Source organism: Gossypium arboreum, chromosome 2 (genome assembly GCF_025698485.1).
Source record: "Gossypium arboreum isolate Shixiya-1 chromosome 2, ASM2569848v2, whole genome shotgun sequence".
In the NCBI taxonomy this organism is placed as follows: Eukaryota; Viridiplantae; Streptophyta; class Magnoliopsida; order Malvales; family Malvaceae; genus Gossypium; species Gossypium arboreum.
This window is the reverse complement of record NC_069071.1, coordinates 111,943,089-111,959,872: the sequence shown is the minus strand read 5'-3', so window position 1 is coordinate 111,959,872 and position 16,784 is coordinate 111,943,089. Positions and strand designations below refer to the sequence as shown.

Below are 16,784 nucleotides of genomic sequence, written 5' to 3'. Positions count from 1 at the left end.
GGTTGTTAAGACTAATTTTTAAAGCCTTGATGGTGAGCTCCAAGAGATATAGTTTGAAGATTGATATACAGTGGAATAGTACTCACCAACGAGGAGAACATACTTAAATTCAATCTAATTTGGTGATTGGCATTGAAGATTAGATAAGAAGATAGCCATTTAAATTTTGGTTTAAAGGTTCGTAATGTTTAAAGTCGTTTCATGGAAAAACAAAATCGTAGAAGAGACGATAGGAAGTAAAGCTTTTGATTGGTAGTAACGGTACAAACGAAGAAAAATAAATCAAAATAATTTAAATTAAGTTAATTAATTTAATTTAATTTTGATAAATAGATTTATAAATCAAAATCAGAAAAAAGAAAAAACATGTTAGAAAATGTGATGGAATGGCGTATAATGCAAAGCCGATACTTATTTTTCTTTGAAAACTAAGCATTAGTCAACCCTAATTATGTCAAAATTGAATAAAAGACAATAGGCAAAATTAATTTTGATTTGAATAAAGAACCGACCTGTCTTTTTTTAGGACCTAACTTTTGAATTACAACTTAATCTGATTGAGAAGATATTGTCTTATCAACATGACATCTCTCAAGGATTATATGAAACTGTGATTCCACGTCATCTCTATTGAAGAATGACAAATCAAAATTTTCCTCCTGATTTTTATCATTTTTAGTTGGATTTGAATTTTTTCAGGAGGAAAAAGTTAAAAATCAGGAGGAAAAATCTGATTTGTCATTTTACTAATAAAAAGGGATAGGGATGATGTGGAATTACAGTTTTATACAATTCCTTTTCCTTCCCATATATAATGTTACAATTATTTCATCATTTCCTTTTTCTTTTTATTCCATCTGTGTGTTAATTTAGTGACTAGTAGGGACATATAAACTTCGGGTAAACTACACTCAAGGTCAGTAAACTGTTAGTAAATTTATGTTTCGGTCATTTTATTTCAAAATGATCATTGAATTATTTGAAAGCTTTCATTTAAGTTGTTGGGCTATTAAAGTCGTCGTTATTTGGTTTTCTCTATTCACGTCGCCTATACTAATCGAAAGCTCTTATTTTCCTTCTTTTCTATAATTTAGTTTTTTTTTTATGAAATAGCTTTGTACGTTACAAACTTGGAAACCAAAATTCAAACATCTTTCTTCTCCAATCTCCAACACTAATCGTCAAATCAACATGGACCTAAGATATGTTTTTTTACTCGTTGATGGGTACTGATCTACTGTACCGATTGTCAAATCGTTTTTTGATGCTCTTTAACCAAACTTAAAAAATAAAATTTAATAGCCCAATGACTTATATAGAAACTTTCGAATAGCTCAAGGGCTTAAATGAAAACTTTCGAATGGTTTAATGATCATTTTGTAACTTTTTTGAAGTTGAGTGACTAAAATATAAACTTAGTAATAATTTAGTGACCTTGAATGTATTTTATCCTAAACTTTTGAACCAAAGGAAAATTAACCGAAACTAACGGATCAATGTATCTTTTATATTCGTTTTTATGGTCTATAAAGAATAATTTTTTTGATGTCATTGTTGTCTCTCTCAACAATTTCATCTCCAAAGTTCGAACTTGAATTTTCTTTATTATATCTTACAACTATACCTAATAATTGTTGATTATTCTTGAATACTAATTTTTATTTCAAGCATATTTAAAGCTTCAAAAATTAAGTCATATTCACTATTCAAATATGATAAAGTATTAAAAATATTTTTATAATTAAATTTAAATAAAAATAATTTTATTATTATACTATTGGCGTGAGACACGCTAGTTTGAATTGTGAATAAGTTGATCCAAGGTCAAACTTAAGCAAATTAGATCAATTGGTCCATCCCTTAGATAGATCTAATAACAATAATTCAAGTTTTTTTCATAGTTGCTTTGAGTACATTTTAAGATTTTCTTTTTTGAAGTTTCAACTTTTAGCTATATCAGCAATTACATAAGAGTAAGTCATTACAAGCATCGAAGCAAATAATCACATAGCTTTAGGTCCCAAGACTTCAATTTTGCCAGTTTAGCCTAGATGTGGTTTTCAATTATAAAACTCTCAATTATTTTTATTTTCTCAATTTTTCGTTTAAGAATTAAGAGGCAGATTGATTGCTAATTTGGTTATACAATGTTAAATAGTTTTCCTTTTAAAAAAAGAACAAGAGTGAAGCCTTATCCCTGTTAAGATTGATGTGCAAGGTCATGATAATATTGAGAAATCCAGTCGGAGATGATGTTGATTTCCATTTGCCGTACATCTCGAAGCCATTTCGGATCGTCTTTAGTTGCAAATCTTAGATCCACATGGTGAGCCCCTAAACCAATGCCAACATCAATTCAATATTGATGAATATTATATATACATATATGTATATGTTTGTCAGTATGTATTCTTCAAACCTTGTTCAGCAACGATTGCTACAATGGTTTTGGATATGTTCTTCAAAACCCTGCCCAATGATCATCAAAAACAAAGCTCAAACATTGGCAGATATTAAACCCTCCTAGGTCTTTGTATATATATATATGAAGTTGGATAGAAAGATGTTACCCTCCACCGCTCCAGGGATCTCTTAAGCCATTAAAGAAGATCATATTGCTTCCATACCTCTTCAACACCCTGTAAATATCCTGTTGCTCAATCCCCAACATATTATTGTTAGTACTGAAGATTTTCTCTTTGTTTTATGAGTTTAATACGAGATTAATGCACTTGTGTATACTCTTTAGAGTGCTTAATTGGCATGATATTCTTTTGATACGAGCATCTTTATCGATTTTGCCTATATATCCTACTTTAAGAGTGTTCAATGTGGAGTCACGATTGGTACACTCTGCCAATCACTCTCTAAGACGTTAAACATGAAATCAGACAGTCAAGAGTTGAACTTGATGCCACTTGTTTTGGGATCAATTATCTTTCTTTCTTTTTTTTCTCAAAAGACTTACATGAAAGTATGTATGTATGTGTAACAAATATTTTATGGTAAAAGGTGAAAGGAGGAAAACTGGATACTTACATGACCGCCGAACTCGGTAGTAATCCAGTTGGGTCTGGGGTGAACACCATAGAAGGCTTTGCAGCCAGCCGCTCTCCGAGAATAGTTCCATTGATTTTCCGGAAATATGCTTTCCTTATTGCTTCCACTTGTTGGCATAATCATTTCGGTACATGCCTGTTAAGGACGGAGACAGAACAATTTTTTAGGAGAGGCGAAATAAAATTTTAATTTTTTATAATATATATCTTTATAATTTTTAAAGGATTAAATTGAATTTTTATAATTTTAAGGGCCAAAATATAATTTTACCTTTTATTAATTTAAAATTTTAAAAATTTTAAAAATTTTAAATAATAATTTTTCATTTTAGGGATGCCCCACAGAATCGCCTCTTATGACTGTTGTTTGCTAATTTTACAATTCAGATTCTATTTCTAGATTTCTAAAATACTAATTTTGCAGTAGCAGCTTTAGTATTGATCATGTGGTTAAAAACATCATGAAAGTCCTTAAATTAACGATCAAATTGCATTTTATTCTCTTTACTGAAAAATAAGCTCATTAATCCATGTAGGGTAAATTAAAGAATAAACTGATTTTTTTTTGTTAATAATTTCATCCGTTAGCCTAGTTGACGGAATAACTAAACAATGTGTACCTTATGTTGACATATACGGAATAGTTTTTAATAGTAAAATTGATGGAATTTTTAATAAAATGACCAATTTACTTTTTAGACTAATCTACTCATATTTTAAATAGAGAAGGCACAATACAATTTGACTCTTAGTATAAAGACTTCCATAACGCTTTTACTTGATCATCTGTACTATTAATAAGCCCACTAATCGAGTTGGTGTCACGAATTAACAGGATGCCAACCCGGTAGGAAATAACCAATATACCAACCATTATTATTTTGATGGTTTTTTTCGTCTTTTCATATTTTCACACCAAAAAATTAGCTAGAAATTTTAACATAATTAACATTTAGACTTGAATTTTAAAATATAAAAATAAAGAAATCCAATGTGACTTTTACATCAGTGACAAAAGATTGAGGCTCTGGATTCTTAAATACCCAACTTTGAGTCACATTATTCGCAATTGTCTTGTGAGGACCTCTAATCCCACCATGTGCAATTATTAGGCGTGAATTTTGTCTAGTTATAATTCAATCTTTGTTCACTTTTGTTTTGTATTGATTTGTTTCTATTTCGTAGTAGGCTAAACAGATATTTACAATTATACTGTAATTGTACTTACAAACTCTAAAAGCAATAGAAAGCGACTAAATTTTTGTAATAAAAAAAACTAAAATTCCAAATATATGGAAAGTAGAAATTTAAAAATATTTTATTATTATGTTTATTTTATTTTGAATATCACCAACATCAATTTAAATATTTTACTCTTATTTAAATATATTTTTAAATATTCACTTTTATATTTAGAAACAATAATATATAAATTATAATTTTTATAAATATCATATTAACTAATATAAAAATATTTGATTAGTTAGGGATAATATAATTTTTGCACTTAAACTTGACAACTAGATCCAACTTGGTCTATTAACTTGGATTTCATCAAGATTTAATGATATGACCAATGTTATTTAAATATGACTGGATTGATTGGTCGGATCGAGAATTAACAGGTATATTAATCCAAACAAAAGGGTTAAACTGGTTGAATAAAAAGTTGCTCGAAATCGATAAAAATTGAAAACTGAGACAAAAATCAGTAGTTGAATAGGTTGAACTAATTTAATATATATATTTTTAAAATTTCTATAAATTTTGAATTATTTATTTAAATATTTTTTTAGTAGTTAAACTAATTAAACTGATTGAATCGAGAATTAGTGTGGTCGATCGGTTCAACTATTGGTCTGATTATTAGAACATTATATTTAACACTAAATTTAAGAATCAAAATAAATCTAATTTTAGAATTCAGGTACCAAAATAAATTAATAAAATGTGGTGAAAAAATTATGATAACCCTAATCCCAAAACTGAAAAAGGAAAGTAAAATGAAAGAGTAGGAGAAATATTCTGGTACCTGCCAGCTCCACATATCGAGGCCGTGAGGATCAGGAGAATAAGCCAGATTGAAACACGTGGCAGTTCCAGAGTAGTTATAGTAGAAACTAGCTGCACCGTACAACTTCGCAAACGTATCATTCCCTGACTTCGGATCATCGATCGCTTTACACATCTGCTCCACAAAATTGTTTGAAAGACCAAAAAAAAAAAAAACCCTTAAAAATAAATTTCTGAGTAAAAAGAAAATCTTAATTTCTTTTAGAATCAATTATTTATTAACTGTAATAATAGACTTTCTAATTTTTTATAAAATTAAAAAACTGAAATTATTTATTTTGAATAAAATGAGTTAATTTAGTTTCTGATCATATTTATTTTTTTCTGACACAATGCATAGAACTACTCATAGTTCCTGTCTAATCTATAAATAAAAAAATAATGCACTTCAGCGCACTCAATCCTACATTCTCTTGTATTGACAATAATGCAAATATCAATCAAAATAAAGCTCAATCGGTTTAATTTTGTTTAATTAATTACCTGTTTAACTGGATAAGCGGGCATTGGATTTAAAAAGTTTGAGGGAGTTGGATAATCTGTCATGGCAGTGTAAGCAAATGCTGTTTCAAGCCAACTCGCCAAAGCGTCTACATCAATAAAATTTCTACAATAATCAATCAAATTAAATTAATTAATTTGTAAAAAAAGGTTAATTTCAAAGATTTGGATTCAATTAGAAAGATTAATTTATTTAATGTACTTACTTGCAAATTCGAAATGATTTTCGGAGTAGCTCAAGTCCCCCAGATTGTTTGCCAGTGTCTTCGATCTTTTTCCACGATCCCTTTATCACTTTGTAACAATTTTCGCTTTCACTCTGTTTTTTTTTTTTTTTTACAAATTGTGAAAGGAAACAATACACTTTCTCATCTCATAAATTTTACTTTAATAAAGGATCATATGGGTCTCGATAGATGAAAATATAAATTATTAGGTGCTAAAGCTGGAAATTTTATGTTAAAAGATCTAAATTGAATTATTAATTTCTTAAAGGGACTAAAGATGGAATTGTACCATTTTATTCCCTGTATATGTATCAATGTATGCAGCTTCTAATAATTCATATATTTTTCTTCATTTACTCAAAAAAAGAAAATAATTAATTCTTGTATATTAGATTAAAGAGTAAGTTGATTTTTTTGTTAAAAGTTTTATTTATTTCTACTATTAAAATTAATGTAGGTGACGGAATAACTAGATAATTACATGTGATATACCATATGTACCTCATATTGACATACAATAACCCGTTTTAATAGTAAAATTGGATGAAATTTTAACAGAAAAACTAATTTTTAATTTATCTAAACTTATATTTTAAATAGAGAATATAATACAATCTATCTCTTCTTACAAATACAATTTTACCATACACATTCACATGCATACTCATGGAATCTTATCCCATAGATTTGATTTAGTGAGGGGGATTTTTTAATTGGAAAAAAAATGGAGATTAAGGGTTTCTTTTTTTATAAAGTAGTAATAATGCATAAATTTGTGAATTTTTTTTAAAAAAATGAAGAAGTTGACTACACATGGTCTAATAGATCGATTTTGAACATGAAATAATGTTGTATGCACGTGAACTTTTACGTAAATATTTTGTTTAAAGTAAAATCACCTCTTCACTCTCTTTTGATTTCAATAGGATGTAAATTAGTCTCTCTAAAAATATTGAAACAATTTAATTTTATCAATTTCAAAAGTAAGGAATTAAGTATAATTAATCACGATAATTAATATTTTTCATCATTAATAGAATAACAAATTAATCCTTCAATATTTACATATTTTGGGCATGATTATAAAAAAATTATCTAAAAATGGATAAATATAAAAACTAAAAACAAAGTATATAAAAAAATTAGCTCAAATATATAAAAATAAATAAAAATGTGTAAATTTTAAAAGTTAAATTTATTATTATACCAATTAAAATTACGTAAAATTGACGAAAAAAATTAATGCTATGATTAATTGTTCTTAAATGCTCATTTTCAAAGTTAACAATGATTAAATTACTCCGTTTTCTCAAATGGACCAATTTGTTCAATATTAAAATTGAGATGAATTATAGAGGTCAATTTGCATTTTTTACTATTTTAAGGATTGGCAAACTTTATTAATAGTCACCCAACTACGTTATTATTATTCTTTTAGTTACACAACTATGAAAAGTTATAAAAATGGTCACTCAACTATCTTGAATTTTTGGATTTTTTTTTCATTAGCCAACTGGTGATCAAAAAAGATAAAATTGAATAGTTGAATGTTTATTTTATAACTTTTCATAATTAAGTGACTAAAAAAACCATAATTAGATGACTATTTAGCCTTTTAAGAATTTACCAAAAAAAATAGTGGACTAAATGATAAAAGAACTAAAATAAATAAATAGAGTTAAGAGAAATAACCCTGAAATCTTGAGTAATGATGTTGTTGAAGCTATATGGAGATGTTATGTTCTCAAAGTTGAGGATTGGAGCAGAGGATGCCAGAGCTCCAATGGCGACATGCGGATATTTCAATCTAAACCAACTTGCCAGCACTGCCCAAAACATTAAAATTAAACGAGAAAAAAGAAAAGAAAAGAAAAGAAAAGAAATCAAGGTTTGTTTGAATTGAATCTTAATCATACTTCCACCGTATGAACCGCCGAAAACCACCACGGGGGCATCAACCGCCGTCAAGTTCTTTTTCAGATCAATTATTAGAGTGGCGTAATCCGCCAAAGCCTGCGTCGATGTCAAATATCCAAGTGTACTAGCATTACTGTAAGCAATATCTTTATCACCGCCGAACGGAATCGATTTTCCATAAAATCGATGCTGCAAAATTCACATCATAGAACATAGTCATATACCCTTTTGTTTGGTCACCGAGAAAATGAAGGAAAATTTAAAAAAAAAAAATGGGGGGTGTTGTTAATGAATCGTACCTCAATGAAAACAAGAAGAGCTTGAAAATGTGGTGCAATGTCGAACATGAATCCAGTATTGTGAGCAAACCATTCAATATCTCCTTCATTTCCAGTATAAACAAAGATTGGGGAATTTTGCTTTGGGCCACCCCAATAAGTGTCATTGATTAAATATCTATGTTGAAATTTTTGGTAACTTTTGGGATTGAAGTTGAAATGATCAAGGATTTGGGTGAAATATTTTGTTTTGTAAAGCTTATTAGTACTGCTACTTTTTCTAGTAAGCTTTACTTGCTCTGCTTTAATGGCTGAAGAAGGAAATCTATAACCAAAATTGATTGAAGATACTGAAAAACACAAACAAGAAAAAATAGAGAAAGCCCAGAAAAATAAGATTAAATTTGCTTCTATCCTCATGATTTTGATGAACTTATCTGGTTTTTCTTTTCTAATATTGAATAGTGGAGAGACAAACAGAATCTTAAAAAGAAAGAAAAAAAACAAAACTTTAACTTCTGTTGTTGTGAATAAGATAATTGAAGAAATACTTATTAAAAAGAAAGGATAAGAAAGAAATAGTTGGGTGTTGGTTTGGAAATGGTTTAGACCATTGTTATAGAAGAAAGGTTAAAATTTGCTATTAGTCCTTGTATTTTTCATAATTTTAGATTTAATCTTGTACTTTTAATATTTTTTTAATTTGAAAATTATAAGTCCAATCAATACCTTTTTGGTAACTTATGTCACATATTTATTTACAATCTAATTAATATGCAAAGTTAATGATTATTGTGAGATTTTAAATTAGAAAAGTAATAATTTTTAAGTATAGAGATTAAGTATCAAATTTTATCAAAGTATAGGGATTAATTGCAAATTTTAACCTTGAAGAAATTTAATAAAGAAAGGTTTAATTAAAATTTAGTCACTAACCTTTACATGTTTTGTCAAAATGGCCCTAATTCTATTTTTGAGTATTTTTTTGACCATCAACCTTTTTTTTTTAAATTGCTTTTTTTTTAACAGATTTGATGAAAGTACCATTAAATAGTTAATGGGATAATGTAGAATTTCATATGTGGAATTTCATATGTGGAATAAGTTAAATAAGTAATAGATTACATCTCATTAAAAATATTCCACCTATAAAATTCCATATCATCCCGTTAACTTTTTAACCGTACATTCATCAAATCTGTTAGAAAAAAGTAATTAAAAAAAAATAAAAGTTGTTGACAAAAAAAGGCTCAAAAATACAATTAAAGTCATTTTGACAAAACATGTAAACATTAGTGGCTAAATTTATCATTAAGCCTAAAAGAAAAAAAAAGACATTTTTGGTGGGGTGCCCAACTTGTTCCTTGTCTAACATTTTCTTCCAATTTGGCCGTCAATTGTCATCCAATAATATCAAATTAAATTTACAGATTCAATTATTTAAATTGACATTTTTAAATTTTCATAATTGTATACAAACCATATGAAAGAACGAAAAACAACTACAATTTTGATGGTGACATGTGGGAAAAATTATGTTAAAAAAATTAAGAAAGGGAGAAATAGAAGAGAATGAAAAATAAAGATAAAAAAAAGTTAAAATAACGTAAAAGAAAAAAATTAAATTATTCAAAATAAAAAAATATAGGGATCACTTGTAGAATTTAATCTAAAATTTTCGTTTAAAATGATGATTTAACGTACCATATCAGCTTATCGTTACACTGTTAACGACAATTAACAGCTAGTGGTTAAAATGTTACAACACGATAACGTAAGTGACTAAAACATAACGTTTCAAACATAAGTGGCTAAAATATAATCTGAAGCAAATAAAAGTGATCATTTTGGTAGGGCCCGTACCCCTAAAATAGAAAAAGTACACATTGACAATTCAAAAATAATTAAAAGATATAAATTATTAAAATAATAAAATAATAAAATTATATTTTAACTCTTATAAAAAATATACTATTTAATTCCAATCCTTTAACAAAATTTCTGACTTCACCCTTGTCACTTAGTAGCTATATAAAAGAAACGTTATAATGAATTTGAATTTAATTGAAGAATTTTAACAATATTAATAATTTAACATATATTTTTAATAAATATAATAAAAAATAAAATAACAAAGTTGAAATGTACAAGAGAATATTTTATTTTTAAACAAAAATCACAAAAAAATGTTAATTCCAAGAATTGATATTGCTGTCAAAGAGTTAATTCCAAAGATTGAAGTAAATAAGTAGGAGTGATGAGATATTCTATGCTGGCTTGGTCCTAGTAAATGGCTTTCAATCACGGGGTCAATGGTTTCCCATTGTATTTAACTATTCCTCGTAAAGAAGATACGTGTTTGTTTGTTTTTTCTTTTATGGAAATATATGTGATTATTAATTATTTAAATTTGTTTCTCGGTTTAATTATTACAAGAAAATGTCATATGAGAAAAATATTTGAGGTCCATAAGTTTTGACAAGATGGTAAAATTCCAACTATCCCATGAATTTTAAATCGATTAATTTTGAATGAAATAGATTTTTTTAAAAAGAAATACGGGTAAATAGATTTTTTTTCTTTTAGATAATAGGTATAGAGCAGTTATGATAATGGTTTGTTTTGCCCCATCTTGCTTCACTATATTAAATTGTCATTTTATTATTATATGTATAACTATTAAAAGGATAAGAATGTAATAATGTATTAAAGAAAAAAATTATGTATTTTATATTTAAATATTTATTGGACTTTAAAAAGATTGAAAATATTAAAATAAGTAACAAAATTTAAATTAGAACAAATGGGAAGGAGTGGGATTGATACATCCAATTTCTGTAAGGTGATAATAATATTCAAGATTATACATGTGTAATGAAATGAAATGAGTGAAAAAATGTGCCAAATGTGAATCAATAGTAGATTCAACAATATTCATCTAGTTAATATTCTATTGCAATCTCTAAAGGCTAAGGCTGTTTTTTAATGTCTCTTTAAATAGATGATGCGTTTACTTAGTAGTATAAAAATAATGATAACGATACTATAATATAAAAATAAAAATAAAACTAAACAATATTGAAGCCATAGTAGGTTAACACCTAGTGATCACCGGTACTATGCATCTTGTGATGTGAGAATTGCCTGCAAAGTTTTCATCTCTCTTGCTCAGATTCAACTTTTTAAGGCATTCGGAGTTGCTATCATGCATATCACCACGTTGTAAACCGCCACGTCTGTCCAAATTTTTTATTGTTCTTTCTCAGTGGCATGCCATGTGGAATATGCAATTTGCATGGTGTCCCATTTCTTCCATCACCAAAGCTTGAGCTTTTACAAAAGTTAAAACAACCATGAAGAATAGTCCAAAATAAAAAGAGGCCAACTACTTTTGGGCATTCTTTTGCTACACTTCATCAAATTAAGTTAAAATTTTAATTAACGTATGATATAGGAGCGAAATTAAGGGTTGGCAGGGCTCACTACTTTTAAAATGAACAAATTTTTATTTACATTCTTTAAAAGTTTTAAAATTTTAAATTAATAAAAATAAAATTATATTTTGATCCTTTAAAATGATAAAAATTTAATTTAATTCTTTAAAAGTAATATAGATATAAACTATTAAAATGATAAAATTATATTTTTACTATCATAAAATTACAATTTAATTTCAGCCTTCTCTAAATTTCTTTTGGTTTCACCCTAATATGATATTAATTGGTGCAATAATTCAATTATTAAATACATTTAGGGTTAAATTAAATCATTATAATTATACAAATTATGGTATAAAAATTAAAAATAATTAAAATATGACATGTCAGGAATTATAAAATGAATACAACAAAATATCTAAATGTGTTAAGAATTATGTATATCGAAGTATTAAATCGTTAAAACTATATATATTTGCAATATTTGAAACTAAAGTGATAATGAAAACATTGATACGGAAGAATAAATTTTCACTAAATATATATTTGATATGCACAAAGTGTTATAAACTAAGATACAACATGATTATGGCATTAACAAACAAATTATACTTTAAATTAAATCACTTTTGTCGATTGAGTCTTAGTTTGATTGGTATTTAAATTATTGTTAGTGCATGAGGATGTGGGTTTGAATGCGCTGATGTGCATTATTATCTTATTTAAGTGTTGGGGAGGGGCTATAGATAGTTCTAGACATTGTATCAAAAGAATAGACATGATAAGAATCTATAATGAGATTAATGTTAAAAATTGAATATTTTTAATATAGATTAAGTGAACTTAATATAAGTAAATTAATTAAATTTACATATTTTAATATTTGATTCAAGTAGAAATTTATTATTTAAATCATAGTTTAACAAATCAAATAAAAAAACACTAAGAAATTTGTGGTTTTATTTTTAAAAGTTAAATTACATTTAAAATTACTAAATTATTAGTAAATTTATGTTTTGATCACTCAATTTAAAAATTACAAAATGATAATTGAACAATTTGAAAATTTTTATTGAAGTTATTAGAATGTTAAGTTTTTTTATTAAAAAAATTCGATTAACAAGCTCCAAGACGATTCGATGATCGGTACAGTAAATTGATATGATAGATCAATAATCACATATCCATCTTTTTAAATTTTTTTTTATTATTAATAAAAGAGGCTAATCACGATCAAATAGGATAACAACAAAATACACAAAATGCAAAAAACTAGGTTCTTCACAATCAACATTCTTAGGCCGATGATAAACTAGCAAGAACAATATCTTGAGAAGAATAATGATCATTACAAAATCAAGTATAAGTTTCTACTCTTCCCAATCCTCCGACATACAATACTCACGACATGATTCTCACATAACAAAGGTTTAGAAGCAAGCAAGAAAAACTTTTATTGGGCAGGCTAAGGCACCAAGCTTTTCCATGTGGCTTGAGCAACGTACGGTAATCTTTTAGAGCATGAAGGTTCCCACATAACTTGTAAGAACCGTTCCCTCCATAAGATGATTGATTTCCCATCGCTCAAGACCACCTTCATTGAATTTGCTTCATATGGTAGTGTTTTTATCCACCAATACTATATAAGGTTATGAGTTTTAACCTCACGAAGGTAAAAAATTGTTAAAATAATTTTTTAGTGGACTAAGCGCTCTCATCAAATTCTATGAACTCGTTTGGGCTCTTCTCAAAATAGTAAGACAAAACTTGAGACTAAAACTAAGCATAAACACTTCGAGTATAATACCTCTATTTGAGGGCCTCATTGGCTACTCAAAACGACACTTTAAAGATTTCTCCAAAAAGAGAGCCAATCTCCCTCAACAAAAATGGTGAGTAAGAACACTACCACAACCAAAACCAAGTAAGGGTGAATTCGATCGAATCGAATAAAAAAATTTCAAGTTAAGCGAGTTGACGAATCATATTTTATCATCCTAACTCGATTTGAAATTTTCTCAATTTGAGTCGAATGAGATGGAATTTGAATTGAATCAAATATATTTGTTTAATTTAAAATTAAAAAAATGACTTTGGGTCCTTGTAGTCAGTGCCACCCACCGTAATCAAATTTGTTATTAACTTTCATCCCCTCATAATTTATTTATTAATCTTTTATATACGAGTTAGCTTCTTTGTTTGCTTAATTGCTTTAATTATCTTCTGATTCTTGTCACCATGTATTTTGAAATAAAAAATAAATGTAAAAATGTGACTTTTAATAAAAGTTATTTTAAAGATAAAATGTGAAATTGATAACAACATGAAATTTTATGGCATCATCAATAATTCAATTTTAACGAAATTGATAAAGATTTAGTAAGATTAAACAATTCAATGATATAAATAGTACTAAATGTGAAATTTAATTCAATAATATAATAGTAGATATAAATTTGAAAAGAAGTTTTTGGAATTTAGGAAAGTAAAAGTTTTGGGGGAAAACAAAAGAAATTTTTTTTAGGGAATTTTGGGGAAGTAAAAGTTTTCGGGAGAAAGTAAAACGTAAAAAATTTGGGGGTTTAGGAGAAAGTAAATTTTTTTCGAAAAAGAAATTTAAGTTGATTCAATTAATTTGAGTCGAATAATTCAAAATTTGAACATTTTTTTTTAATTTTTTCGAGTCAAATTAAATTTTACTCACTCCTACAATCAATTGGTACTGTTCTTACCCAATAATGCCATTTAAGAGCAAATATTAGAACCCCGCCAAGGCCAAATGCTAAATATTTCCTTGGGTGGTGAGGCGCTTCTCAAATTCTGTGAGTTTCTTTGGACCTTTTCAGAGTCGAGAGATAAAACCCAAAGCTAAAATCAAATATAGATATCTAAGGTACAATATCTGCATCTGAAGGTCTTATCAATTGTTTGACGGATAAAATTTTAAAATTTTCTCTTAAAAAAGAGTCTACTCCCTTCACCAATAATCAATTCATATTTATTTCATGGTTCTAATCTTTCAATTGCTGTCTTATGATCATAATGACAAAGGTTCATACTTCCAAACATGGATAGATAACTCTTGGGTTATCTATTTTGCAAAATACACATTAACTCTCTCGCGCACTAATGGGTAAACCCTGTTCCCTCCCATGCCAATTTCTCTCCATCACTTCCCCCAGACTCTCCCTTCTCTCTCAACCCTTCTCAGGTCTTGCAAATCCCAAAACCAGCTTCACCAAATCCACGCCCACATAATTAAGAAGGGCCTGCACCAAGATCAATATCTCATCAGCCTTTGTATCTCCCTTTCCACTTCGCTCTCTCTCTCCACTTCCATTTTCAATAGCTTTCTCCAGCCAAGCACTTTCCTTTGGAACTGTCTCCTCAATGGGTACTCTAAAAATTCCTCTTTTTTTCAAACCTTGTCGCTTTTTATCCGTATGAAGAGTGAAGGTGGGCTTCCTGATAAGTACACCTACCCTTTGGCGATCAAAGCTTGTTCGAGTGAGGTTAAGGCATGGGAAGGGAAAATGCTTCATGGGTTAGCTTTAAGAAGTGGATGCGAAAAAGATGTTTTTGTTGGGACAAGTTTGGTTGATTTTTATGCGAAAATTAAGGAAATATTGAATGCGAAGAAAGTGTTTGATGAAATGTCTGAGCGAAATGTTGTGTCTTGGACGGCTTTGGTTGTTGGGCATATTAATGTTGGTGATATTGTGGAAGCTAAGAGAGTGTTTGATTTGATGCCAGAGAGGAATGTGGCTACATGGAATGCTTTGATGGGGTGGTGGGTCAAAACAGGGGATTTAGTGACTGCTCGGAAAGTGTTCGATGAGATGCCTGAAAGAAATGTGATTTCTTATACGATGATGATTGATGGATATGCAAAGGCTGGCGATATGGCATCAGCAATGTTTTTGTTTGAGCAGGCTCCGGAGAGAGATATCTTTGCGTGGTCAGCAATGATTTCGGGATATGAACAAAATGGTCAACCTAATGAGGCTGTCAAGATGTTTATTAGAATGTCAGAAATGGATGTTAAACCGGATAAATATATTCTGGTTAGCTTGATGTCTGCTTGTTCTCAGGTGGGTAGTTTGAAATTGGCTATGTGGGTTGATGGTTATCTAAGCCGAAGTGATGTTGATGTTAGCCAAGCACACGTTTTGGCAGCTCTTATTGATATGAATGCAAAGTGTGGAAACATGGCTAGAGCAGCTAAGTTGTTTGAGGAGATGCCAAAACGGGATTTGATTTCATATTGCTCAATGATACAAGGATTGGCTATCCATGGCCAAGAGGCTCAAGCTATTGAGCTTTTCAATAGAATGATAAGCGAAGGGCTGGTTCCAGATGAAGCAGCCTTCACTATTATTCTGAATGCTTGTAGCGGTGCTGGCCTTGTTGAGGAAGGTTGGCATTATTTTGAAATCATGAAAAACGAATACTCCATGTTTCCTACGCCGGATCATTATGCTTGCATGGTTGATCTTTTAAGTCGAACAGGACGACTAAAAGCAGCCTACAATCTTATAAAATCTATGCCTGTGGAACCTCATGCTGGTGCTTGGGGTGCTCTTCTTGGGGCCTGTAAATTGCATTGTGATGTTGAGTTAGGGGAGTTGACTGCTGCTAGGCTGCATGAGCTAGAGCCACTGAATGCTGCTAATTATGTGCTGTTGTCCAACATATACGCGGCTGCAGAGCAATGGGTGAATGTTTCTCATGTGAGGAATAAAATGAAGGAGCGGGGTCTAAGAAAAGTACCTGGTTGCAGTTGGATTTAATTCATTAAGTGAATTTGTTATTGGCTATGCCCCCTCTGTTCCTAAACTACATATTCTCATGCAATTTGACACACCCTAAGGGCAATTTTGGTTCCCAAAGGTTTAATTGTTGAATTGAGTTTGAAGAACTTGACCAATACTCCCATGGTTCAAAGGAATTGAACAAGGGTGAAGCATTTAGCATTGTTACACATCTCAAGCCTTCTTAGGACTGGAAAATGACTGCAAATTATAGAAAATTTCACTTGAGACTAAGAGTCAATTTTGTATGTTCCATCTAGTTTCAAGTATTAATTCATTTCTCTCTTGAGTGATGCTGGCAACAAATAGTTTTGGCAAAGTAGAACTACAGAATCGATAAAGGTTCTAGGTATATAGATTTTGAATAGGAAAAATTATTCCAAGTCATAATAACCATAACTTATACACATAATCAATTTAACGAATCATAATAACCATAACTTATACACATATGTACGAATGCGTAAACATATCCATCAGA

The 16,784-nt window shown here is 29.0% G+C and overlaps 2 protein-coding genes across 2 annotated transcripts; one reads left to right on the top strand and one right to left on the bottom strand.

The window, feature by feature from the left end:
* Nucleotides 1-1,923: 1,923 nt before the first annotated feature.
* LOC108463538 (uncharacterized) lies at nt 1,924-8,644 on the bottom strand. Its single transcript, XM_017763468.2, has 10 exons — nt 8,077-8,644; nt 7,777-7,966; nt 7,553-7,686; nt 5,840-5,952; nt 5,616-5,739; nt 5,092-5,247; nt 3,040-3,195; nt 2,571-2,650; nt 2,420-2,469; nt 1,924-2,334 (listed from the first exon to the last, which is right to left on the bottom strand). The coding sequence occupies exons 1-10, from the start codon at nt 8,473-8,475 to the stop codon at nt 2,201-2,203; spliced, it is 1,536 nt and encodes a 511-aa protein (XP_017618957.1). The 5' UTR covers nt 8,476-8,644; the 3' UTR covers nt 1,924-2,200.
* A 5,773-nt stretch (nt 8,645-14,417) lies between these two features.
* Nucleotides 14,418-16,609, top strand: LOC108461497 (putative pentatricopeptide repeat-containing protein At5g37570). The gene has a single exon (XM_017761356.2). The coding sequence runs from the start codon at nt 14,645-14,647 to the stop codon at nt 16,280-16,282; it is 1,638 nt and encodes a 545-aa protein (XP_017616845.1). The 5' UTR covers nt 14,418-14,644; the 3' UTR covers nt 16,283-16,609.
* Nucleotides 16,610-16,784: the final 175 nt, after the last annotated feature.